At 36.5% G+C, this 27,392-nt stretch overlaps 2 protein-coding genes across 2 annotated transcripts in view; one reads left to right on the top strand and one right to left on the bottom strand.

Annotated features, from left to right (window-relative positions):
- Nucleotides 1-98: 98 nt before the first annotated feature.
- LOC149794610 (uncharacterized) lies at nucleotides 99-5,043 on the bottom strand. The gene is made up of 8 exons (XM_089969138.1): nucleotides 4,990-5,043; nucleotides 4,159-4,230; nucleotides 3,826-3,897; nucleotides 1,590-1,733; nucleotides 1,308-1,442; nucleotides 912-981; nucleotides 419-719; nucleotides 99-210 (listed from the first exon to the last, which is right to left on the bottom strand). Exons 1-8 carry the CDS (start codon nucleotides 5,041-5,043, stop codon nucleotides 99-101), a joined length of 960 nt encoding a protein of 319 aa, XP_089825264.1.
- Nucleotides 5,044-6,450: 1,407 nt separating this feature from the next.
- Nucleotides 6,451-27,392, top strand: part of LOC149794609 (uncharacterized) — a 40,238-nt gene continuing 19,296 nt past the window's right edge. Inside the window, exons 1-2 of the mRNA XM_089968895.1 lie at nucleotides 6,451-6,518; nucleotides 17,660-17,847. The gene's annotated coding sequence lies outside the window, so the exon portion shown is untranslated. The remainder of the gene's footprint in view (nucleotides 6,519-17,659; nucleotides 17,848-27,392) is intronic.

Genomic DNA, 27,392 nt, shown 5'->3' with positions numbered 1-27,392 from the left:
AAAATGTAGAGGTTTTGATCTCGTGCTGCATGTACTGGTCCCAAAGTGTATTTAATGATTTTTCAAATCTGTAGCTTCGTCTCTCACGTCCAAGGTCGTTACACTGGACGGCTAAGCGCACGAGATCGGCCTCCCTCCGCAGCAGTGGCACTAACTGGTAGAAGCCTAGTCCCATGTGTACTGCCCTTGAATTTATACGATGGTGCCAGCCTGAAAATGTAAAACAGATAACGAACAATTGAATTGTAAACGTAATACTTTTTTTTATATATATATCAACATGTATAAATATTAATATGATACGGATAATTATGTCATGCATATTAACAGACTAATGTCTTTATACTGATATGCTTTATTTTTGCTGTGCTTACCTTCAACGTCGTTGTTTGTTCATACTTTCTGGCGGTATACAAACCAGGCCTCAGCTGGAAACACTGGGTTATCCAGCCACTGCCTGCGGAGGTACCCGATAAGGGTCCGTGTAGCATTGGTTGTAGCCTTCATCTGCAGCATCTGCAATGCTTGATGTATGTGCGCGCTGGGCAGGAACTGAAGGGCCAGCACTTGACGAACGAAGGAGTGAAGGCCTTCTCGTCGCATGTACGTTTCAGCCAATCCAACAGACTGAACGTGTCGCCACACGGCCTGGGACCAGTGGAAGGCACAGCCCTTAAGTTCGACGCCGGGAAAGGCCTCTCTGATGGCGAGCCATGCAGCTGAAAATATGCATATGCAAATAAAATTCCCGATATGATATTGTTTGTGTATGAAGCAATTCTTTGTGAAAGGTAATACGGTGTCCTAATGATATTGCGCGATGTCATTAATTTGTTCAGACATGCACTGTTAGTGCTGTTGAGTAATGTTCAATTTTAAATTTACATTAATGTTATTAATAAACAGCTTACCTTTTTCGAAGTCCAGTACGAATCCTTCTAATGATACATGTCCCAGCCTTGACTGCAGAGAACGAAACACCTGTAATCCAAAGAATCGAAATGAGGTCAGTGTTCGTAGTGCTGTTACCATAATCAATTCTACAGCGATTACATCACGTCATTTATCTAACATTCAAAAATGACTCATCATTTAATTCTTGGAAAGAAATACAAATGCTGGAAACACTGTAGAGCATTCAAGAGACATATGTTTCATTTTTGAGATATCACGACATAGTCTCATCACAGGGTGTATTCATTTTGTTACTGTTTCTTCTATATATCCTATATCTATCCAACATGCTGGAAATGTCAGTGAATTTTGTAACAGGTAGAGAGAAAGAAAGCTTTAACATAATGGCTTACAGCCAGATAGTCTGACTTCTTCTTCCGGCTCATTAGACAGAACACAAGGGGCAACTGCTTCTGTGCGCCATTTCTGTCGATTAAAGCCTGGATGGACATGAGTTGACCCTGTTGTCGGAAAGGCTCACCAAGGACCTGGAAGTTATAATCACAGTTATTAAACAGTTGGACATAAAGGCTATTATTGCGTGCTATTATAAATTTAAAACACACAATATCTGCAGCTCAGCAATAACTTGTAGTCGTACAGCATAAAATAATGAATACAGCATAATGATTTACCTTAAATGTTCCATCCATATACCACCGTTTCGCTTCTCGCAAAAGTCCTAACTGATATTCAGTTGCCAGCAGGAAGTGTCGCTCCCCATCCATTCTGATGTCTGCCACCAAGAAGTCAGGAATGTTGATGAAGTCCTCATTCAGCTTTAAAAATCAGCACAAATAGACTATTGTTATCAATATCATTCATGTCATAAAATATTCACACTTTAAACTATCAAAAATTAATTACAAACTATATACAATACATTTTATCTTCAAAATATAATTGACAGCAGATATTAAGAATAATGAGCAAACATTATAAAAAAGTAAAAATCAATTAGTTTAAATTTTATAGTCAATTAATATCGAACTGTAGATTTGTCTGATTTCTATATAAACCACAAACTTCAAAGTCCAACGTTCTTGGCTCTTCTGGGCGTAGTTTCGCTCTGGTTCTATTGGCTACTCTTTTTCAAAAGCGCCCTCTTTGGGAGAGAGACTGTATCTGGTCCAGAACTCTCCAGAATAGCGTCTTCTGCAATTTTCAAGGCTGGTGTGAATAGTTGCTCTCTAGCAGCACGTCTCACCTTTGATAAGGAGGAAATCTTGTTATGTCAAAGGAGGTAATCACAAGCGTATAATTAAACACTAAACATGTATGAAAATTTCTTGCCTTTACCACGAAATCCACTAAAATTATGAAAAGCATATTAAAAAAACATTTCACGATTATTGCCTTTATTATCACCACTGTGTTGGGATTGAATATTTAAATAATTATAGTTACATGTAATTTTTGTTCTTATAATTCTAATTTTGAGTTGTTTATGTACAAAAGGTACAATTAGCTGACAATGTAACACGCTATGCTGACAAAAATTTACCTTGGCGTACACCTGTGCCTTTAGCTGACTATCAGATACAGCGGTGTGTGTGTGTGCTGAGCATAGCTTTGAACAAACAAGTTCCCTTACTGGCGTATTGTCACTTTGCACTTCACGTTGAGACTTCTAGAAGTGCAGCGCCACAAAGTAGAATTTACGTTATCTCGCTGCAAGGACAAAAATGCATTATGTATGTCCTTGAACAATCTTGTCCAATGAGGAAATGTAATACAATTAAAGATTTGATATCACACACACACACACACACACACCAATTTTATTGTAACAAATTAAGGTCGAGAAAGATGTATTTTACTACGCATTTGATATATACATGTCATTTGTAATTGATATGTGATTAATTTCCTAGAAACAACAGTATTCAGTGTTAAAAATTATACAATCAATTAGTTGAGATTCAGTAAGTATGTATTTTGATTCTAAATAAGGATAAATTCAATCTAAATACAGCAGTAATCTAACCTCATGCACACAAGTTCACATCCATATTAACAAACTAAATTGAAATTATCATGTGGAATTTGTTTGTCGATATAAGTTAAAATGTTTGTCCAGGATTTTGAAGAAATTGAATTTGTCAGAATTGAAAATAATCATATGTATTTGTCTATGTTTACAATAATTGATGTAAATACTATTAATATCGACACATTTTCACACACCTTTACCCCATATGAATATCCAAGACTGGACACCAATAGTCTGGTATGTTTCTGAGAAGATCCCTCTAGGATTGAATACGTTATACCACGGTATTCGACCATCGTCTCAGTCAAAACATCGTGGACTGACCTGAAATAAACAATGTTATGCAAGCAATCATACAAAATTTAAGCATTTATGTTGTAAGGAAGTATTGCGGTTGCACATATTTCATGTTTGTATATGATTACCAAGGAATTCAAAATCATGTTTATAATAACGTGTCTCATACTCTTTGCAAATATTACTAGTATTACTTGCATATACGTACTCTTCGTCAATAATATTCACTGGATCAATTTTTCTGTCACTTATATCGAATGAAGTGTCTGCGTCGGGGCTGTCGGGAATCGTAATCGCCCCATATGGATCCACTTCAATTTCCGTTGACTCGGCTACCGGAATATCAGTCGACAAATCGCCAATACTAGGGATCTATGAAATAAATGAAACAATAAAAGACATTACATTTTCTATTTTTCTTCGCACCAAATAATGATTTTTAATTTAGTTTCATCATATGTATAACGGCAAATTGTGACTTATGGAAATATAAATATTAAGGCAGTCGAAAACCGAGTGGTTTAATTCATCGCCTTACAAACAAAATTCCTCGTGTCGCCTTATGACTTTTAAACACTTACACTTAATTCCAAAAATGGCGGGTCTTCTGGCTCATCTTGGTCTTGATCGGATACACCTATGGTCACTGGAACCTGTTGTAAACGATTAAGGATTTATTTAATTAATAAAAAATTTGCCTCGATAAACACTCACCATGAACAAAATAGTGTTACGAATTGTCAACAGCATTTCTTGTATAACCGCCTTGAATTGTATGAGAAATTAATCAACTATATTTTTACTTGTTTATATATACAACATAAATACGACATGAACACGATTGTACTGTTATTTACCTTATTACAAGTGTTCTTAATATTCCTCGTGTCGCCTTATGAATTTTAAACACTTACACTTAACTCCAAAAATGGCGGGTCTTCTGGCTCATCTTGGTCTTGATGGGATATACCTATGGTCACTGGAACCTGTTGTGAACGAATAATGTGTATTTAATAAATGCAAAATAGTGTTACGACTTGTCAGCAGCATTTCTGGATAAACGCCGTTAATTTTATGAGAAATTAATCAACTATATTTTAATTATTTATATATACAACTAAGTTGGGTTCATCGGCTCGTCTTTGTCTTCACCTTCCACCGCCATGGTCATACGTGGTAGAAATGATTTCAAAATATTTAGTTGCTTTATATCATACCTGATCCAATTCTCTGCATGGCCTCCATGTAAAACTGATTTCCCCTCTGCTATTTACAGCCTCCCTGTACGCCACCAAGGATATTCCTAGAATAAATAATTTATTATATAATCTTCTTAGATAAATATTTTCGATTCATACTCTGTAGGATGTACAATTTAAACATGCAAAGGATAAAAAATTCATACGTGATTTAATTGAACACATGAAGCTAAATATCGCCATAATTTGCATAGTAGTGTCTTAATTGTCGTAAATAAAGAGAATTTTCTTAACTAAAGAATTTTCTTATTTTTTGTGCACTGTGTTGCAAAAGTCCGCAATAGGCAAAACTCTCATTGATAATTTTATTATCAATGACCTGCACCGTCATCTTTATATGTTTCATTGTAGTTCTTGTGACTTCAAGAAAAGGTAGAGTACGTAAGAATAATAAATGTGTTTGCTCCTGCTCCCCTATTTCCAATTGAATAGAAGTGAATATGAAGATTTTCACTACTTTAGGAATATATTTAAAAGTGTACTTACCAGTGCTGCACGTGCGATGTTGCCAAAATCCACACACATCACAAGCAATCGCATGCTGTCGTGACCTAACTTCCCGAACACAATGAATACAGTGAACATACGCCATTATACAAAGTGCTTATCTTTTTTTATAAGTAATAATAAATTGATAGACGAGTATGGAAAACAGATTATGGTGAAACAAGACGAAACAATAAGTACTAAAAACTTAGAAAAACAATGCTAAAATTAAAACAAATAGATTGTAATAAAGTTGGCACACAAATAAATCCATAAGCACCAGAATCAGTGATCACCAGTAAAGACTTTGCTATTTATATACGTATTACATGCTGAAATTATCTTATTATTTGTTGCTGCGCATGCGCATGTACCTTATGGGAGTAGATGTTTTCTGGTCCCATAGGAAGTTTACAGATAATCCCCTGGTGTAGTTCAGTAAGGAGTGTCTCAGTAATCGTTACAGAAACTGTTAAAATCATATGACACATCAAGCGCTGTTGAGACTAGAGGCATAGGAAAATGTTGTGATTGTAGAGATTTGTATTTGACTCTTAATTGTGATTATCAAAGTTTCCTAACATATTAAATAAATCTGAGACAGAAAACAGGTAAAGGAAGTGTGAAAAGTACAAGGCGATCGCTGATTCTTTCGTAATATCGGTACTACAGTCTGCGTAATCGGTAAAGGTCTGCTGTTTGCTATCCGTTCTTTATTTTTGTCTAGGTGTTAATCCTCACTAACCAGTGTTTCAGTTTTGGCAGCTCAGTGTTTTAGCAATATATGTAAAAATATCATTGACTTAGAAGTGAATAGATATGGTTTTGGCAGCTCAGTGTTTTAGCAATATATGTAAAAATATCATTGACTTAGATGTGAATAGATATGGGTATAGTAGAAAAACTTTTTTCTTCTTCTTTATTATCATTATTATCATTATTATTATTATTATTATTAATCAATCTTGCAAACGGTCCTTATTAACCCGGGCCTTTTCCGTCCAGGTCCTTTCTGACCCGTTACTGGCCTTTCTGGACCGGGCCTTTTTAACCCGGGCCGTTTTGGTACTGGGCCTTTCTGACCCGTTACCATTTAAACTATAACCACGTGACTCTTAACCCGCCCACTGGAGGAAGATGACGTGTAAGTTTTTGTAGTCACGTGAGGTTTCTGTAACGGTTCGTGACCTACAAGTTTCAATTAAAGTGGGCCCCCTCAAAAATTCATTTTCTCTCGTTTATTTATCAGTTATCAAATTGATTCTTCACAAACTCTAGGTTTTTGTGAATTATTTCAGCTTATAAGTTGACACATTTCACTAGTTTCATGATCTTTAAAATTAATACAATTACAGACACTCTGCACTATTGTATGGTCGTCACATGTTTTGTTGCCAGACGTAAAGAAAACCAGGTAGTTAAATGAACCTGTTGTATAACTAAAGAACTGGTTCAAACAGGTTTTTATTTACCAGCGGTGAAATATGTTGAAATGGAGTTAGCGAAAATCTGACACATGGTAGCTTTAGGTGAAGTCTCTCTCTCTCTCTCTCTCTCCAGATATATCACACCGATTTATATTAGTTATTGTCTCTCCAGATATATCACACCGATTTATATTAGTTATTGGTTGTTGTCTTTGCTGTGTGAGAACCGTCTTTTGCGGTTAGGTAAGTCACTTCCTCGTTATTGGTATGCCCATCAATATTTTGATACTAAATTCAAATCGCTGGAGACTACATAATATCTGTGATTGTGTTGAACCTTTTGAAGAGAAGGTCTTCAATATTACATTTGAGACATTATTTAATTATATAATAATGTCAGTACTGCATAAAGGGCATAAACAGTATGACTGCATGAAGGACAAAGACCGATGTTTACTTCAGTTGAATGAGAAATACCCGGATGTAACAACAATCCGTTATTAAGGAACCGTCCACACGAATGGGTGATCTGACTTATTTTTGTGAGAAAAAAAAAAAAAAAAGAAGCGAACTTTCGAACTTTTCTATGTTCAATAGTTATTTATCTATTTCGCATGCGCCAGGGCAATAACCTAATTTCAGACTACTACGAATGTTGACCTTTTCGTCCTAAATTCCATGACGTAAACATCCGGAGCTTCGCTCATGACATTGCTTAGTTTCTGTAGCTTCTGTCTACAGTTGAACATATACTGCAAAGGAATATATTATTCTCTGGTTTTATCTAGAATTTACTGTGTTTTCTCTCTGAGACTATCTGTCTGACTCCGTCTATGCCTCTCTGACTGTATATGTATGTCTGTTTTATTTGTATAATATATTGGCTTTTCTTAATTATTATGTTTTGTATGTTTGTATGTTGTACTTAACCTTTGTTAAAAAATCAAGTCAGCGGTGTACCTGACTAGTGACATATGTTTTGTAAGAAAACATAATACATAGTTAATATTTATCTAAGATCATAGATAAAATATTCAGATCATTGTTAACAGAGTTAAGCATGTTTGTTTGAAGCTGAGTCAAGGACATCAGTTTACCACTTCTAAATTCCTAAACTTTTTGACAACTTGAAACGCTTTAGAGAGGAGGCTGATCCTTTGCTTACTTTGTTTACTTTAAACATTACTCATTCTTGCCTTAACATCTGAAGCTGAATCAGTCTTATTGTTGTGTTCAGTTTTTAATTTGGGTGGAGCCATTTATTCAAATTAATATTCACTGGAAGTGATCAATAATATTTTTGGACTGAAAACATTAATTTAGAGTTATAGTAAATTCAGTCAAGGACATTTTGAAGTATATTATTGTGATACTTCGAAAGATTGTTAACACACCATCACATTCCACGCCATTGGAACATTAGCACGTTCGAGACCACAGGCGCATCAACACATTCAGGATTCAAAAAAATTTACCTTGAATACCACTGGAATTCAATTGGAAATTCAAACATTTGGACTTTTGATAGAACTTTTAGGACTTTTGTGGATTTAATTCACAATAATGTAAGTTCTTTTTAAATTTTCACTTTGTATTCTTGGGAAATACATTATTTGTCGAAATTTACAAAACTTGTTGTTTTACGCTCTTTTCTTTTACTTAGTTTAAGACCATAGCGCCGTAAAAGAAAATTGGGAGCTCGTCTGAGATCTGAATTTCTCTAAAATATTTCAGAATATTTTGTGTTTGAAATTTAAATTCATTTTGTTTAGGAATTATCTAAGTATATCTAGGTCCTAAGTATTATTTCACATATTTGAGAAATATATAGTGAAACAAACAAACTTTCACAATGTCTTAGAACATGGAGAACTTTATTTTAAATCCCACGCAGGAAGGGTTAGAGTCCTTAAAAAAGGACAAATTGCTCCAGCATGCCAGACAATATGATCTATCTGACGTGAAGGGTTCTTCAAGGAAGCAAGAAATAAAATATTTTGGTCTAATATTTGGTGGAAAAGAATATTTTGGATAAAAGGGCTTTGGGTTAGATTAGTAAGACTATATATGGTTTTAAACTGAAAGTAATTGAATTGAAGTTAAAACAGATGAATGAAATAGGCTTAGGAGAGCTTCAGCTCTGGAAAGAGGAAAGAGAAATGCGGCTTCAGAAAGAGAAGGGACATATGCAATTGACAAAAGAGGGAAGGGAGAGAGAAAGAGAAGACATGTAAGTGCAGAGAAACATACAGACAGACAGACAAAGAAAGATGCAGATGCAATGAAGAAAGGGAATTTCAATTTAGATTAAAAGAATTATAACTGGCACGTGGAAACACTCCCTCGTTTACACACAAGTTCATGTTTTGATGTTCCGAGAAATATTAGGTAAGGTCACCCTCTAGGAGAAAAGGAAGTAGATAAATATTTTCCGCACTTTGAAAAAATTGCTATAAATTTTAAATGGCCAAGATAGTATTGATAGTTTTATAGTATAGATAGTATAAGTGTACTTACAGGCAAAGGTCATGAAGTCTGTACTTCGCTATCCGTACAACAAAGTGCTGATTATGACCTGGTTAAGAAATGTATCTTGATGTGTTATGAACTGGTACCTGAGGCATATCCTCAAAGGTTTCGGAACTAAAAAAGATCAGTGTCGAATTTACAAGAGATAAAGAACAATTAGTTATTTGGTGGTGCTGAGCCAAGAAGGTCGGTCAAAATTACGATAGCCTCATACAATTCATATTAATTGAAGAGTTCAAGAACTGCATCTACAGTGACGTCAAGACCTCTCTTGAGGAGCAAAAGGTCAAAACTTTATAAAATACTGCTCATACAGCTGACGATTATTCCTTAGCTCACAAAGTTTCTTTTGTCAATAAGTCTTTCACTCTGCCAGGTTCTAAATAGACATCCAGACTGAAGAATCAATGGACCCTTGACCCCAAAATCTAAGGATTAAAAATGAGAATCTCATGAGTCAAAACTAAATTCTCGAGAGTCAGTTATTTTGGACAGTCGTGAGCTCACAGCTGTGATTTCTCGTTATTGGTGAAATATATAATGTTTAAGATTTATTGCCTAATGCTGAATAATGGAAATACCTGTTCAGTATTATGTAAGAAATATACAGCCTCATTTTTGTAAAAGTGTTTCTCTTTCTAACTATGTTACCGTGTGTATATTTTGTATATGAAACAGACTGAGGAAGATTTTGTATACCCCATCATCGTCATCATCATCATCATCAAACCCTTAACCCAAGAGGTCGTTGGGGCACCACAGTTGACTTTACAACCAATTCTTGCCATCTTTCTCTGTTATCTACTGCCCTTTGGGAATCTCCAAATCTCATGCCTGTCGGCTCCTTAATGTTGTCCTACTTTATAGCCTACTTTATTATATTTTCAACTTTTCAAGATATTCTGTTATCAACTACGCAAATAATTTTAGATGCAAAAATATACCCATACAAATATGAAGGTTATATATTATTCAAATATCAGTGATGTACATCACAGAATTGTCAGTTCACTTTTCCACTCGTCTTTACATTTTCTAATAAATTTCGGCGATTGACTCTTCTTTTCCTCAGAGCTGACAACATTAAGAGAAATTCTGGTACTCGTAAAGTCATCAGCGGGTTCAGTAATCAGAAAAGTATGATTCCTTTCACAAGCTACACGCCTTTGTACATCGGAATAATGCAACTGTGGCTTTTACGTTTATATAGTGATGCAAACACTTTGGAGTCTCAGGGTCAGAAAAGTTATCACCGCCAGATCGTTTCCGCGACAGAGACAGACAGAAAAGAAAATATACTTCTTTGCGCCATTGTGATTTTAAAGTTCGGATGTATGCACTGAGTGCTTTGTCCATTAAATTTTATTCTGACCGATCCATTAATTAAAACGTTCGAGGTTTTAAACGTTTTGCCGATTCCAGCAAATTAATCGCCAATAAAGCCCAATCCTACGCCGAAAACTGCCTTAGCGAGATATATTCCCGTTTTGTCTAACTGATTATAATTTAAAGCGCAATCATACAAATGGCGATATTTTATCAGAAATGATTCCAGCGAAGTAATAAATGATTCCGAACTTTTAAACATCCCGCTAAATGAAGCAACTTGCCAATAAAACCATTTAAGTTGGTCCACTTCCGTTGACAACCGGCTTCGTGAGCCGCCATAATGATATGCTCCAGTTCTGACCATTTGATTATAATGTGATGTCCAAACATACCAATGCTGATATTTGAGCAAAAGTCAGCCCGTTCATGTCATCATTGTTTCCGCTTCCTCTATCATAAACTTCAAACGTAATCTCAAAAGGGCCGTCCATTTAGTACGTACGCATGGGTGTGTGTGTGTGTGTGTAACCCAAATGCATACGCTTGCGAATGGGGGGGGGGGACGGGGCTACTGATAATGTATGTATGAATAGGAAACGGGGTGAGGGTTGGGGTGGGTGAAACCTCGATAATAATTTGTTTAATACGTAACCTATTTGACTGGGTTAAGTCTGCGTTTGAATTTTAGCGGACACTAAACACACTTTTTAAAGTTACGTATATTATTTCTTTGATGTTGCCAGACATTCAAGGTCGGCGGACTATCTGTTTTATTAAGCACGTTAATATTACTAATCCTTGATCGTTTCTGCGTGGATTAAATATAGGCCGCTCTATAGAATTGGAGGAGGGGGTGCTTCAAGCGTACATACGCAGGTGGGGTGCTTGTAAAAAAAAAAGTACGCATGGGTCAAGCTTTGCCAGAGTTTTGCGTACGTACTAAATGGATGTCCCCAAACAATCTAGCTAAGTCAGTTGAAGCTAAGCCTGACTTCAGTGAACTGTTAGCTCCGCCCAGTTCATGTATATATTCCACTGGTGCGATATTATTGCCATCAAGGTCTAAACTATTGTCGAGTAGATGTCAATCATTGCCTCCTACAGTGAATTTATTATGGACAGCGTACTCTTGACGCACAAGTTGAAATTTCCGCGCATGAAAATTGGGTCATTTTTAAACCCCACACGTCGAAAGCCGAGGGTAAGCATCGATTGAAAATCCTGTCACCTGTTATTTTGTTTAAAACAAAACACTTCAGTCTCATGCGAATAGTTTCAAATCTCAGTCTGGCACAACTTAAAGTGTCTGAGTTTCAGAGAAAACTGATCAGAAATCCTTATCTCTTTTTACGTGCACCTATTACAGAAAGAAGTAAACGTCGTTTCTGATTGTTACAGATTGAAAGATAAACATCAGAATCAAGCCAGAACTATTCTAAATGTTATTATTTCTGAGAGGTCAGGGTCACGGTCCGTATTGAAAACAATACAGTTATTGGGTCAAACAATCCTCAGTCTGATTTTATTATGAAGAATTATGAAGCATTCATTTTCAAAGGTTCTGCATTACTTATTCGTGATTCTGCTAAGTCTATCCCTATTAAAACGTTAAGGGACACAATCTTCTCAGAGTCTTTTATTATCTGGTACTTTGCCTTTTTTCAAGAAGACGTTTTCCAATGAAAGTGTTCTTATCCATGGAGTAGAGTGCGGTATTCTTATGTTTCCCTCCACTGTGTAAAGCTGTCATCAGACTTAGTCTCAGGATCCGTGACAGTCGGAAAAGTAACGTCTTTACACATTGAGGGTATTCATTTATTACTAGACAATGGCTTAGCTGGAGACAAGGTTGTGGCTAATCCACTTGTAACTGACAAACCTTGTTTGGATCAGAAAGTCGATCCTATTGAAATAGAAAATCCTGATTTATACCAAGCTTGTGCAGTTACTAGAGCTATGATACATAAAGCTCTTGAGAATGACGAAGATCAGGAAATTATTCCTTTAGCTGACACATTTGATGGTCAAACGTTTGATGAAGCCAGTTTTTCTTTTTTTATTGATCAGTCAAGAGTTATTAATCACAATGGTCCTCTTTTTATTATTCATTCTCTTTATTTAATCAGGGTGACAAATGACAATCACTCATTGTCGAACATGAATAAGATTCTGAGATCTTCTGTTTGTTTCAGAGGGCTATTATCGAAACTGAAGCCATACAAATACGTGTTTGTTATTATGTTAAAAATCGGGTCCTAATGAGAAAATGGAGACCAATCGAGGTGTCCGCGGGTGACAAGTGGTCAGTGAGGTACCAAACTCTTGTTGATAAATCGTATAGACAGGAAATTCTTTATCTAGCCAATGAAGCTACTTATGCTAGTCATTTAGGGTTCAGTAAGACTTATCACAAAATGTTTATTTGTTTTTATTAGCCAAAAATTAAAAATGATGTTTGTAAATAATGTAGATCTTGTCGAACTTGTTAAATGCTAGGAAAACCCAATCAGAAGGTACCTAAAGCTCATCTGCAACATATTCCTGCATTTCTCGAACCATTTAGCAGAACAGTGATAGACTGTCGATCCCTTACCAGGTCAAAAATGAAATTAAGGTATGACAGAAATACAGGGGAAGGGAGTTGTCATTCTTGTGACAGAGCTCTGGCTTTCTTGCTAATACCTTGCCATGCCTGTATTATATTTATAGGACATATCGTGGGACAGGGTCAAGTTAAATGTATAAAAGTTAAGGTCAAGGCTATCTCTGAATTTCTGTGCCTGTCAGTAGAAAGCAGCTGATGTGATTTTTGGGTGTGACTGGATATTATCAGAAATGTACTCCAATTTGTCATCATTGGCAAACCCCTGAACAATTTATTGAGTTTGAAAACAAAGTTTCATTGGTCTGAAAAATGTCAGGAGGCTTTTGATAAGTTAAAGGCCATACTTAAGAATACACAGTTCTTTCAGCTCTAAATCTCAATCATTAAAAATGTCTGTTGATGTAAGTGATGTTGGGATTGGTGGAGTATTCATTCAAGAAGGCAAAAAATATTATAGATCATTTAGTGTGTTATTTTTCGAAAACATTTAACATGCACCAGATAAATTATTCCACAATCAAGAAGGAATGTTTGACTTTGATATTGGCTTTGCAACACTTTGAAGTGTATATCAGTTCAGTTCCTTCTCCGATTATTGTATTCAGTGATCATATTCCCCTGATTTTCAATAGCAGGATGAAAAACAAAATTCAAAGTATTATATTGCCTCTTGTAAATATTTTGTTAGTCATAGGACGTCATCTTATGTAAGTTTTAATATAGGTATATTTGACTAATGTTTAAGGAAACGTTTATTACAAAAAAACTTCTTTTTCATTATGAGAGGAGGTCTTATATATTTAATTTGTGTTATTTATTGGCTTTTCTTAATGAGTATATGTTATGTACATTTGTATCTTGTTCTTGACCTCTGTTAAAAATCAAGTTAGTGGTGTACCATGCCCAGTGAAATTTATTTTGTAAACAACATGATACATATAAAATATTTCTCTAAGATCACTGATTAAATATTGAGATAATTATTAATAGAGGTAAGCAGGTTTATTTCAATCTGAGTCTACGATATCAGTTTTCTACTTCTAAATTCCTAAACTTGTTGACAATTTTAAGAGGCTGACCCACACTATTATTGTGTTTTAGAATTGTATGTAATGTTGTTTACTTGAATCATTACTTATTCTTGCCTTAACCTCTGAAGTAGAACCGGTATTATTGTTGTGTTCAGTTTTTAATTTGGGTGGAGTTATGTATTCAAAGTACATTTGGCTGGAATCACAAAGTGCGCAATAATATTCTTGGAATAAAACTGTGATTTGGAATTATATTGAATTCAGTCAATGCCATTTAAGATTATATTACTGTGATACATCGAAAATAATTAACATATCACCACACTCCAGACCATTGGTACATTAGCACGTTCCAGACTACATGCACATGAATGCATCAGTATTGGATTTTATTTGGAACATACATCTGGACATGAAATGGAACTTTTAGGACTGTTTGGGTTTTAATTCACAATACTGAAAGTTCTTTTCAAACGTTGCATCGTGTTTGTTTCCTACGCCACAGAGCAGCAACACTTTTCCAGGCCCTGGATGCTCTTGATGGGGCTATTGGGTGGTGACGGACACATCAAGGGTAGTAAGAGCTGTGTTCAAATTGGGAGGTAGAAGGTAGTGGCGGGCATATTGGCAGGTGGTTATCCATGCACTATCAATCCAATTAGAGACTCAGTGTATATATGACATACTCTCATGCAAGTCTGTTGGAGTTAGCTTTTCCTTCCTAGTACCTGCCGACTAAGATTCTGCCCGTGTGAGATGCTGGCTATGCGGCCCGCTCAACAAACTGCAGGTCTATGGTCCTGCAATCAGCAGAGCAAATGCTTGGCCAGCCAAAATCAAACATAGAATGGTGCATCATCTCCTGGCCAGATTCGTTACTGTTCAAGACGGAGATTCCCCTGCTTAGCCCTAGGTACGTGGGAGATCAAAGATATATGCAAATTAATCATCAGACTCTATCCTGGTCTGCCTGGTCTCGATTTGGCATAACCACATGATCTGGTCGTGACCACTTCGGATGTGATCTGTTTTTAGTGTCCATTGGGGATAGGCTTGCTTTTATCTGGTCATCTACCCCGATTTGGTAGCTCTTGCTACAGATGGCTGAGCTAGATTGTCGGAACTCCATATTCTGTGTAGTGCTCTAAAATATAGCTTATGCCTTTGATCAGACTTGACAGTATGCATAAGCTTTATCTTGACAGTAGATCTCGCTGTTCCCTAAACTTCTTTGCACTCTGTGCTACCCACTCGCGGACTGGAGTACATCTTGGATGGAAGTCCCATGAACTCAGCCATGGGGACTCCGTTATAATCGTCCTTGACCTTTTCTACGTCCTTCCTCGTAGCGTCGCTTCGGATGGGATGACTTGCCGGAAAGTCGTTCATGTAGAGGTTGGCGTCCTTAGCCATGTCTAGTAAGACGTAGTAGCTTAGCCTTAGCACCGTAACGCGTCGTTATCTGGTTGTAATAAAAATAGTACATTAAATGTTTTGAAATGTATAGTACATCCTGACCATTATAGATCGGCCGATTGAAAATCAGCTTGTATAGTGGACTGCCACTATCAGGTGTCACAGCTTGTCCTTTTGAGTCCTAAGGTGGACCAGAATGACGCTGATGCACTTTAGCAGATTTTCCGTGATCTTGCCAAAGACTGAATTATTTAGCAATTTGTGTTAGCCCTTGTCGAATCCGTCTGTGACCGTATAGTTTTGTAGGGTGCCATTCATGAGATCTGGTCGAACTCTATCACGCAATTGTTTTTGGTAATGCGCATCCTGAAGTTAGTGTAGAGCTGGAGATTCCAGTTGTGAATGACGTATCACTCTTTCTTAAGCATTGACCAGCTTTGCGAGGTGGCATGGTAGGATATGATAGCTGTCTATAAACTGGAACTGGCTCAGGAAAAAGAAGGTCGTATGATTTTCCGTGTTGTTGGGGATAACGCTGATGTCTGACCTTGAAACTGTTCCCAGAATTGTCAACAGCAGATGACCGTCGTAGTGTAGAAGACTGCGAAATATGACGGGTACTTCAGTTTTTTATTCCAGGTTTAGTCGCTGATGGATGTTGAATGTCTTATGGGCGGCTTATCAGTAATGGCCGTTGATGTGTCACGGGTGTCTCACCCTGTACTTATCCAACTAGCCTTGTTAATCGATGTGATGTTTGACGTTGTACTATAAGAGGTCACTGGATGGCTCTTTTCTCGCAGATACCTACTAGCTCTTTCCCTAGGTTTATGGTAAGTTCACTACTGTGCTTTTTCCTGTGTACATAACGGAGAATTTGGTTTTGCTGTCACATTGTTTGACTATGTGGCGGAAGTGGCTGACAATTTTATAGAGGTTACTGTCGGTAGAAGTAACCTCTTTCCTTTTCACAAGCACGTTAAAGGCACACATGATTTAAGGTACGGCCGTTTGATGAAAGAAGTACTTAAATTCTAGCTTATTCTTTCCGGTGGGAAAATCTTCTACGGTTTTGATCCTATACCACGGGAGTCCTTTACGTGGTACTCGAGAAGGTCGGGTCGGGAGGCATCGATATCAAACGTGTTTTTATGTTTATATTTGTTACTGATATGCACCATTCGGGAATGTTCCTTGATCCATATATAATGCTACTTTCTGTTTTTGGTAAGTAGCAACAGGATGGTGGTCTTTTCTAGCACGTTCTCGAAGACACAAATATGGTAAAGCAAATGGTCCCGTCCAAAGACGATGACTGTGATGGTGGAGTTGATATTTTTAAAAACTTTTTGATGTCTGACGTCCTCATTTAAAACTCAGTTTGTAAAAGTGTAGCGGTCCGTGATACATGCCGTACTCGTACAGGTTTGCTCTTTGTAATGGTCATTGAGTGGAAATGGGGCGGATAGAATTGACCATTGAAACATTGGGTGTCGAGATTTTCTACAGTTATAACTGCCAGTTTGGGAATCCACTTGGGCTTTGATATATGCCCTTTAATGGTAAAGATGAGCAGTCTGAACTTTCCAAAAGTGCTAGATGCATTCTATTTATGCCACAATAGTTTGTATGTGAATGCGGACCACCTCAGTCTGTAACCCCATTCAATACACAACAATAGTTAGTACTGCAAGGGATATGGGAATTGTTTTGGGCATGGCGAATTTCCAAACTGCATCCTAAAGTTGAAATTGCGATATGCAATAATTACAGTCACAATGATCTATCCTGCATATCCACCCGCATCCATATATACGTTTACAATAGCATGACATGGCTCGCTTGCTGGTTGCATAGATGAAATGAGGCAGTTTATTAATTGATTAATGAGGAGTGAACGAATGCGTGTATGCATGATCACTGTGTTGAGTAAGGATGATAGAAGAAAGAAAGAGGGTAGTCTTTATTTTGTTTGACTAGACTATGCTTGTATTACAGCTCTGTCGTAAAAAAATTATTTACACACTTATACATTTATTAAATGATTGATTATTTGATTCATTGATTCACTCAGTCAATTATGATATTTCAGAGTTGTTTAAGATTTATTTATTTTCTTTTTTAATTTCTTTATATATGTCTTCTTATGCTGAGAAAACTGTTTCGACCTCTTCATAAGTCTCATCAGGTAGCAGCGGGTAACACAACTGCTCATAACATGCGTTGTGTTAGGTACGGATTTCCCCAGGTCAGTTTTCCTTTTTGTATTATATGTTTTTCGTGGTGTCTTTGAGCATGCTCTCATGGACTAAGATAATATTTTCTGTCTGCAGTGTCCATTTGCTCCTGTTAAACTTGTGCATAGGAGTGATCGCCCTTGGAATGACTGTCCTTTGTGCCTTTGCAGTAATCAGACTTCCTGTTGCCGGGCTGTTCTGTATCTCATTTGAGCCTGAATCCTATTTCCTCGTCTTGGCAGTATACATTTCCTCGTTTCTGGATGCTTTCAATACAGCTGATGGTAAGTACAATACATATCCACTTGTTCCAGTGATCTCAGAGTCCTTGGTAAAGGTATGCCTCCCAAGTGTTTTACTTTTGTTTTCAGTGATGGTCCCAGGTTGTTATTGAGTCTGTGTATTGTTGAATGCACTCTTGTCCCAAAGTTTCCTGAATAGTTAACATTTCAAGTAATAAAATACTGACTGATCTGTTCACAGCCTCGCGTTTCTGTGTGTGTTAATTTGTTGGTTGTCTTTGCACATCACATTAGGAAAGTTTCATTTTTAGCACTTACAGCGGGATATTCTTCTCATTTTCTGTCATGTTTAGATAAGTCTCTTGATGAGGGCACAGGCATACTGATCGTATCCACCAACTGTTAGTACTTCCTCCACCAAAGACCTTTAAATAATGCCGACATTGCTTGCAGTACCCAGAATAACATCGCAGAGTGGTATCCAGTACCTGGGGAGTTGCCATTTGCTATTTCTAACATTACCACCATTGGCTTCCATCATTCGTTTGAAGATCAAACTTCAGCAGGCATTGATATCTTGGCTGAGTATCTTCTGTTTTGACTCTTTTCCTTCGTCAAGTCGGAATTGCCGTGGAGCATAAGAAGGGGTCGAATGGGGGATGGTGAGACCATTTGATTGCCAACATCATAGAAGTGGAGAGATGTAAATGATACAGCACTGATCATTTATATGTGTCGCAAGCGATGCATAACAGTGTTGCTGCTAAGTCTTGATGCAGTGATTGGCATATGCAATGCATCCATATCTAGAATTTTTTTAAAAAGCGTTTAACTTAATCGGTGACAGTTGCTGTTTTGTCATAAAACATAATAGAGGTGGTGAAAACCCGGCTGAGATCAAAGGGTCGACGTAGATGTCACTCCTTACATTGCGGGAGTCTTTAAGGGAAAAAAGTTCTCCGATCCTCAATGAAACACAACGCTTGACCTTCACGTCGGCAGCAACAGTTTTGAGTTGGCATTTGGAGAGGGACAAGAGGTACTTTTCGTATGGCATGGCGGCATTTAAGCGTTGCTCAGGGTTCATTAATTGATGAGTATGAAATATCGACCTGTTCATTTATACAAAACGTTGAATGTAGATGTGTACATCAGAATATTTATCTTACTTAATGAGGCTTTGAGTTGTTATTCTGCAAAATCATTTGAAGGATGCGAATATATAAGGGAAAGTGCTTGAACGAGACACACTGTGTTACTTGGTATACCATTTCCGCTTGATGCAAATACGACAAGTGATTTCACTTGTGCAGTCCTCTTATATTTAAATGTTCCTTTTGATGCCTCCATTTCCTTTAATCAATATAATGTACTTAATTTTTACTGTCTTTATTTTTATCACCTCTTAACAGGTATTGTAACAAATATCTAAGTTTCTGTTTGCGCCATAAAATAGCAATTTGCAAATTTTTTTTATTCAAACATGCAATAATAGCTAGTGTTTTACCAAAGACAAAGCAAGCATAGGACGATGATGGCTGTTGTACTGCTGATGTTGAGAATGCATCGAAACTTAAGAAATTATAATCTCTTGCAAACAGTCATGGTTAGAGGCGTTCTGCTGAGGGATGGAAACAATTGTCATTGATAGGTTTATTAAAGATTTTAAAGTCGATAACATTTTAAGAGATCGTGAAGTTCTTCAGTTTTTATCTTGACTGGTTTTATGTCTAAAATGATGTCGTAAACAGTAACATCGGTATTCATCAGGCATAATTTGTGTGTTGCAATTTTAAAACGTTAAATACTATAATCGTGAAGCCATATGCATTGTTTTGCTTGTTATGATTCACTACTGTCAGAATCCGAACAATCCTTCAAAGTACATATTTCTGGCATTGGTTAGATACAGAACAATATATAATGCATACATACATACATACATGCATACATACATAACATACATACACTCATACATACATACATACATACAATACATACATACATACATACATACATACATACATACATACATACATACACTCATACATACCTACATACATACATGATCGTTTGTTTGCCTACATACACAAGGGCGCAATTATCGGACGTCAAATTCTCATCAAAGACATGAAATCAAACCTTAAGAACCACTGCATGTTTGATGAAAAAAGATCCGGATATTTAACAGGTAATTGTTAAGCACGTTTTCTGCAAAACAATTCAAAATCAAAGCTTTAAATTTTAGGGTCCAATAACTATTTCTTATTTCCTTTGTAACTTTCATGACTTTGGAGTACTTTCATAATATGTAAATCTCGCAAATACCTGCGCGTGTACATGACTTAGGTTGGCGTTGTGGCATGCATCTGTAGGCCCAATGCTTCTTATATAATGAGAGTCAAACAATTTCCTACGTCTCATGATAGTCGCTGACTCTAATCATATTAACCTTGAACTTGGACACCTGGCTACTTATAGGAATTTGAGTGACGGAATCCCATTTCATGTCTTCCATGTGGTCTTAATTCATAAACTGTCATCTTCAAGACTGTATACAGTCGTTTGGCGGGGTGTTCGGTATTATACAGCGAAATACGAAAATGTGAATTGTGGTAAAATCCTGTACGTCCTAATAAAAGATGTTGTAGTGAATGTATTACCACTTCAAGTTTTTCTTTCTTCTAGCTTGATTTGGCAAACCCCGATTTAAATTTCGATTTTGTTTTCAACCTTTTCTATTTGATTTACAATATTACTAGTGTGCATCGCATCAGATACACAGTAAACATCTGGTTTGATGCTGTGAAACTGATATAAAGTTTTAGTTTTTTCTCCAATATACGAGATCATCTGTTGGATGTGGAGTAAAATGCCAATGTTTTGAAGATTGTTTATTGGCGTGTATCATAAACACACAATTGATACCTGGTTTGGTGGGGAAGAGCATGAATTTTATACTCATCTTAAGACCAAAGAGTATGTTCTAATTGGTATATTAAATTGCTGTGTACATTAAATCTCCCCCACGCCAACTAAAAACCTACACTCTACTAATTATGTAAGAAATATTATATAATTCTAAACATCATGCATCATAGGCATCCCACTGGTTAATATAATGTTTAGATAAACTTCCTCAAACTATACATACACGATTTTTGACAAGAATAATGAAAAAGATAAATACATTTGGCTTCTCTCTGGGGGCTATTCACTTGATGAGGGAGTAATTTGGCTTGAGAACAAAGATGACCTCATCTTTACTATACCACTAAGTTTAACATTCTACAGACATAGGGTGATACTAATGTTTGTACTAGGGTGATGCCAGCTTTATCCATACATTAGAACTGAGCTGATCCATGATCCTGCCTAAGGTGGGTTGATCCCAGTCTTTATATGATCTTTATTCTAATAATCTACTGACTAGGCGTGATTCCAAAGTCTGTACTTTGGTGATCCCAGCATAATCACTACTCTAGCAATAGGCTAAAATCAAAGGCTGAACAGGTGAGGATAGTAGTATAGGGGGACAGTATGGTGAGAGTGGACTTGTTGAAATTATATGAAAAGGAATATAGCGTCAGTTTGAATTTAACATGGGAATGGCACCTGGGATCAATGGAAATTGAACATGGGTGATGTCATGGGGTTTATAGGGTCAAAACTATTTATAGGGTGAAATGCATTTATAGTGACAAAGGTTGATAGGGACAAACATAGACAAACATAAACAAACAAATACACATCCGAACAAAAAAGATGGAAACACAAAGAAAAGAAGACAGAAATGTTCGAAAGAAAGAATCACAGATAGAACAGAGACTCGAAAAGGAAAAGTCTATTGTATGGGTACAAAATATTGATTCAAGTATATACATGGGCTCTCTGGCCTGTGCTTTGGTCATATCACCATCCATTTCATACATAAACATTCCGACATGAAATAAACCTATTTACGAGTTATTTAGCTGTTGGTTCTAGTAAACTACTTTTGCAAATTAAAGTTCATGCCTTCGAAAAATCATTTAATATACAAGGTATTTACATTTCATAAAAGAAAGCCATTTTCTTTCACGCTATCTTAAATGTTCATTTTTAAGATACAGCTAAAACAAAACAAGAAACAAACAGTCAAATATAACAAAGCTCATGTTTCTATCTTTATCCGTCACCGACGTTGTTTAAAATTTGGTCAGCTACCACTTGTGTCCCGGCGTAAATGTGTCCCATCACGTACTCCCTTTCATTCGTAAATCTGCTATTGTATCCATCGTGCTAGATACACTTATCGGTAAGCAGATCAAGTGCAGCCATAGTCTTCTTCCCATGGAAGTACAACGTATGCCATATGAATGGTCACTTTTGCATCGGTGATGTCAAAATTTTATCTCCTGGTCTGCATGTCTTCCGTAGCCCTCAAAGGTTTGGAAGAAGTTAATTCTGCAGGTGTACTAAACCCGAGACATACAGGCGAGTTCAAACTGTCGTGATTCATAGGTAGGCTCAAGCGACCTCGATCTTCGGCTTGGCACTGACGTTTGAGTTCCTCTAACATTGAGTCAAATAATTAATGAAATCTGCTACTTCCTCGGGTGGAATGTCAGACGCGAAGTCTTTAAATGTCACCGTGTATGTGTAAGTTGTTGCCCTAAATTTTCTCGAGGTCGCAGTCTGAGTCATATGGATGCTAATATACTCCTTTAGGTGTACTGAATCCTTTTCCTTCTTGGACGCACTTTGCTGTGACGGTATGGTGGTGAAAGAGGTCAATGATGTTTTTTCCTTCTCTTTTTTCATCTGCGTAGAGTGATTTATATTTCTCGGCGTTTGTCCTTGCAATGAAGTGTCGTTCTTGGAAGTCGTCCATTTTTATACTGAGTGGTATCAGTGTGTCCATAAGGTACAGTCTTGTAGTCTGGAACTCGCACTGGTTGCATATAGTTTGTCATGGCCTTAGCAAATAAACAACTAAGACGTGATACTGCATTGGTGAAGTGAGCGTGAGGCATAGCATCACACCCGAGTTTCTCGTTGGACTTGAGTCTTACACTCGATACTTACTGTTTGAAAGAATTCATCTTTCTCGCTTGGGGGAATATCAAGCCAGTTTAATATTTTGAAATAGCAGCACGTTGGAACCTCCAAGAGCAATAAATATTAAACAAGGATATATCTGATATGGCAAGAAATGTACCGCTAAGATGAATGCAGTATATAATGAATAGATATGCAAGTCCTATGAGTCACAAGTGACCTTCTACACCAGCAGCCGTAGCAGTTGTCGAATGAATTCTTAGAATATCTATGTTACTAATACCTAGGCGAGTTAATTATTGTCAGAGATAAGACAGTCACAGTTCCCTTCTAAAATAGTCCATGAATAATGTCTCAGGTTTTGGGTCAAGGTAAAAAAATATTGCAATAAAAATATTTTTTCTGCAATGCATTTATATAAAGAATGACATGATACTAAAATGCAAAAAAAAATATTTGTTGGGAGTACTGACACTTTAGATTATAATGTGATGTATCTTTATATATATATATATATATATATATATATATATATATATATATAGTCACTGATGCAGAATTAACTTCTTCCAAACTACTTTTAGCGCTAAAATTTCATCAGATGTAAGTTTAGTGCTTTATTGAGCTGCTTAGAACAAAAATAACAAAGACAATAATTTGAATATGATTAAAATACTTATGATAAAAAGAAATAAGTTGTCAGAGATTTTAAGGTTAAGAACGTATTATCCAATGTTTGTAATAGTTTTTAATAAGGTTTTAATATAATATAAACATTACTTAAATAAATATAATGCTCACCATGTTAGGTAAGATAATATAAAATATTATTTGCTAGAAACAGTTAAGAATTCAATGGAACTTGCACGTATCATAACATTGACGACATTGGTGTCAGGTGTACTTATTGTCCACTTGTCTAACGTACTATCGAAACATTCACTGTAAAGAACTACTTGGAACAGTCATATATGAAAATCAACAGGACAGTCCTCATGATCTTGTGTCTCCTCCAATATCACAATCCATAGTAGAAACATCGGTACAAGCATAACCTCGACAATCACCGCAGGCAGGTGAACACTTAAGATTTTGTTTGCGGCATGTGTATCTTGCACACTCTTACAGTTACATCTGATCATCACCAACGGGCTGATTGGTGCTGCTTGGTTATCACTGGGCACAATAACAATAGCTCTTTTCACGTCTTTCCATCCCCATTTAATGGGTCAAATTTACATTACCTTGCCAGACTTGATCTTGATAGTAGACATGGAGCGAATGGTACTTACCTGAAGCAGGTGTTGAAGGCAGTGACCTTAACTGTTGAGGTCTTTATTACCTTCTCAATGAAAAACTTAGAACAAAGCCCGTGTATGTATCAGTTGATTTTAAAACTAAAGAAACCATTGCTTTTTCTCAAGCCACAACCACATATCAAAAGCAGAGTTGGAGTTGTTGAAGACCTCTGCATACTCTTAAAGCTGCCTGATCTTCTCGAGTTCAACACCTTTGTTAATTCTATGCAGTTGAGAGGTTGTATCACAACCGAGCAGAGCATGAATAAAGAGACGATTTTTGAAGCCTACCATGCTTAAGGACGGTTTGGTGCTTTTGATGTTTCATAGTCTGACTTTCCTTGAGGTACGCGTGGGTTCTGGATGGAATATTATTTCTCTGCTTCCCATGCTGGCATAATAGCAAAGGAGCACAAGTATGCCAGTTGCATCAGCTACAACTATTGCATCTCTGTTAGTAGCCGCAGCAAATGCAATCTTCACAATAAGAACATCTGCATCTCCAGGTGCATGTATGATGTACATCCTGCGGTTTCAAGACATTCTCTCATCATGTATACGAAACGTTGTTTCTTCTCTTTGTTTAGTAAGAACACATTCTTGTTTACAGTGAGCACTGTACTTGCATCACAGTGAATCGATACAGTTGTACATGCTGTTGCTGATCTTCTCATATGCATGATATCTTTCACTGATGCAACCTCTTTGTAACCGTCTAACACCACTGGACATCTCCCATACTTTCTTGTCAAGGAGTGCACATACATATTGCATATGTATTGAAATGTCGAGCTATTATTCCAGGGCAAATGATGCAGTAAAAGCTCCCTCATCAAAGAATTATAGAGATATCACATTTGGCTGTACTTCCTTCCTAAATGCAATAGGAAGTACTGCAATTTTTTTCTGCCTCAGCACATCTGAAATCTCAAAAACGTTTACAGGATGACTGCAAAGCTCTTACTTAAATAGTTCTTCCATGTTTGTGTTTTCGTTTTTACTATTGGCAATCTCTGACAGAGATGTTCTGGGTTAATGTAGATGGCTTCATGTTCTTTAACTTTGATCTTGCTACCTGTTTGCTTGATGATTCTTTTTAAAGGAATATTTGTAGATGTCCTGGCCTTAAATAGATTCTATTATCTTCTGTTTTATGGCTGCTGCAGTGTCCACGTTGACTGATTCCTTTGCTACCACTCCTGAGACTATTGTGCGAAAGACAGATCTTCACAACTGAATGGGTTTCTTGCCTTCAAGACATGTATCACTTTCATTTTCTTTGCAGTCTTTGTCCTTCCTTGCATTAGATAATTTCTTGAGTTGATCAATGGTTTGGAAGATTGATCCTGAAATTCTTGTATGGCCAGTGTAAGCTGGCATTGAATTGACCAGACAGACCTCAGAAGTACTGACATATTGATAGCTCCTCCATTGATCTTAATGCTAGGCGTTAGCACTTGCTCAGTTATGAGTTCAGTGATCAGCAGGTGTTATACATGTTTGGTCTTGCATTCATATACTAATTGCAGTGCTTGTGTGAATAATTATATTGCTGATATTATTATTATTATTATTATTATTATCAACATTTTGTTCTAGTGAAAATAAACTTAACTCCTCAGACCTGCTGAAGTTTATTTTTTTTCTTTCTGCGACCAAAGTGGCTAAATGAATAAGAAACATGCCGGACGCAGAATCAATCGATTAGTGACCAGAAGATCCTATATTGCCTTATGTGATGCGTTTGTATGCTGGTAATATACTCTGATATTCTTGGATATAACCACGTACTATAACACCAATTAAAATATATTTTAAATACGATGTTCAACATCCTGCTTTTCAGTCGTGCTGGTGGCCATAATTGTGACTTTTTTCTTTAGAATGTTCTCTCATTGTCCAGTGTACATCAGTTGTTTTTTCTACTGCACAAAACAGCTGCCTGTGTAAGCCATTATGTATTTCAAACGCTGTGAATATCGAGGTGATAAAGCTGATTTCAAAATCTTAAAATGGTTTGAGTTTGAATCTCAACTAAATGTTTAAAGTTCGAAACATTTTGCTGTTTGTAACATTCGGTCGAACAAAATGAGAATTAGAACTTAGAATAATTTCTTAACTCTTGTGCTTCTTTTTTGGATGCTGAAATTTAATAATATAAATTTACTTCAGGTGTCATGTCTTAATTTGGAATTTGTATCTGGATCTTGAGATTTATTCCCAAAATGTTCGGGAAATATGAATCCTAGTCGTACATACATTCCAACGTGGTGATTTGGTGATCCATTTTTCCTCCCGCACATTATAGGACATTTGAGAATTTAGCCTCACGTGTTGAAATAAATTTATTTTATGAGCAAGAGGACGGTCGTATTTTGATTCATATTCCGACATGTTCAAAATATAAACGCTGTAGAATTTGTTTTAATAGAAGTTAAGCTGGTTCCATTGTTAGTAATGGAATCTAAAAGACAGCGCGATGAAATTCGAATCTAAATTACGCACACCTTTCGTCCCTTGTCATGTACAAAGGACGTTGGAAGCATTTTAAAAAAATAAACTAGCTATAATAAAAACTTTAGTAATGTACGTGAGAATATGGGTTTACTATTCAATACGGTACCATTGTGCAAAAAGAGGAGACTGGTATTTCTTGATATATCTTTTACGCCTTGTGGAATACATTCTTCTGTTTGACGCTTTGCATATAATTATAGTCTCGTCTATATATGATTATAGTGAATTTTTGTCTTATAACTGAGGTATTTTGCAACCAACCTGATCTTCATAACAAATCTGCTTAGAACAAATACCAGGGGAAAAAAAAGATAGCAAAAACAGAAATAAGTAGAAAAACACGTTTGTGTCTATTCCGCATGCAATACAGTCCACTTACACAGAACATTATCTGCTTAGCAGTTATTGACCTACAACAACATATTCAGTCCTCCGAACGGTCGGTATAAGGTAATGTACGTAAAAGCCATATACATAGGCAGAAAACATTGCAAAACTTTGATCATGGTCTCGAAACCCAAAAGGAGAGGAAACAAATTAAAACTGTGCCTAAAATCCTTTGATCTATTCGGTCTAGAAGGAACAAACAAGAATTTGAGATGATGGTCATGAATTATTCCGCTCTTTTACTATCATAAAATGCTGTGCGATTTTTCCTTTTCACAATTTGATTTCTTCATCATTAAAGCAATTCTCCTTGTCTCTTTTTGGTGAATTCACTGAACAAGACGT

The sequence above is a fragment of the Sinohyriopsis cumingii genome, chromosome 8 (assembly GCF_028554795.1).
Source record: "Sinohyriopsis cumingii isolate HCF-2022 chromosome 8, ASM2855479v2, whole genome shotgun sequence".
In the NCBI taxonomy this organism is placed as follows: Eukaryota; Metazoa; Mollusca; class Bivalvia; order Unionida; family Unionidae; genus Sinohyriopsis; species Sinohyriopsis cumingii.
This window is presented reverse-complemented; position numbering and strand designations above follow the sequence as displayed.

Bases quoted from the DNA above. Each gene is read 5' to 3' on its own strand.
- LOC149794610 (XM_089969138.1), bottom strand. From the start codon at position 5,043: ATGCGATTGCTTGTGATGTGTGTGGATTTTGGCAACATCGCACGTGCA. The intron at 3,898-4,158 runs GTAAGTGTTTAA...CGTTTACAACAG, and splicing joins CGCCATTTTTGGAGTTAAGT to GTTCCAGTGACCATAGGTGT. The intron at 211-418 runs GTTTGTATACCG...TTACATTTTCAG, and splicing joins GTGTTTCCAGCTGAGGCCTG to GCTGGCACCATCGTATAAAT.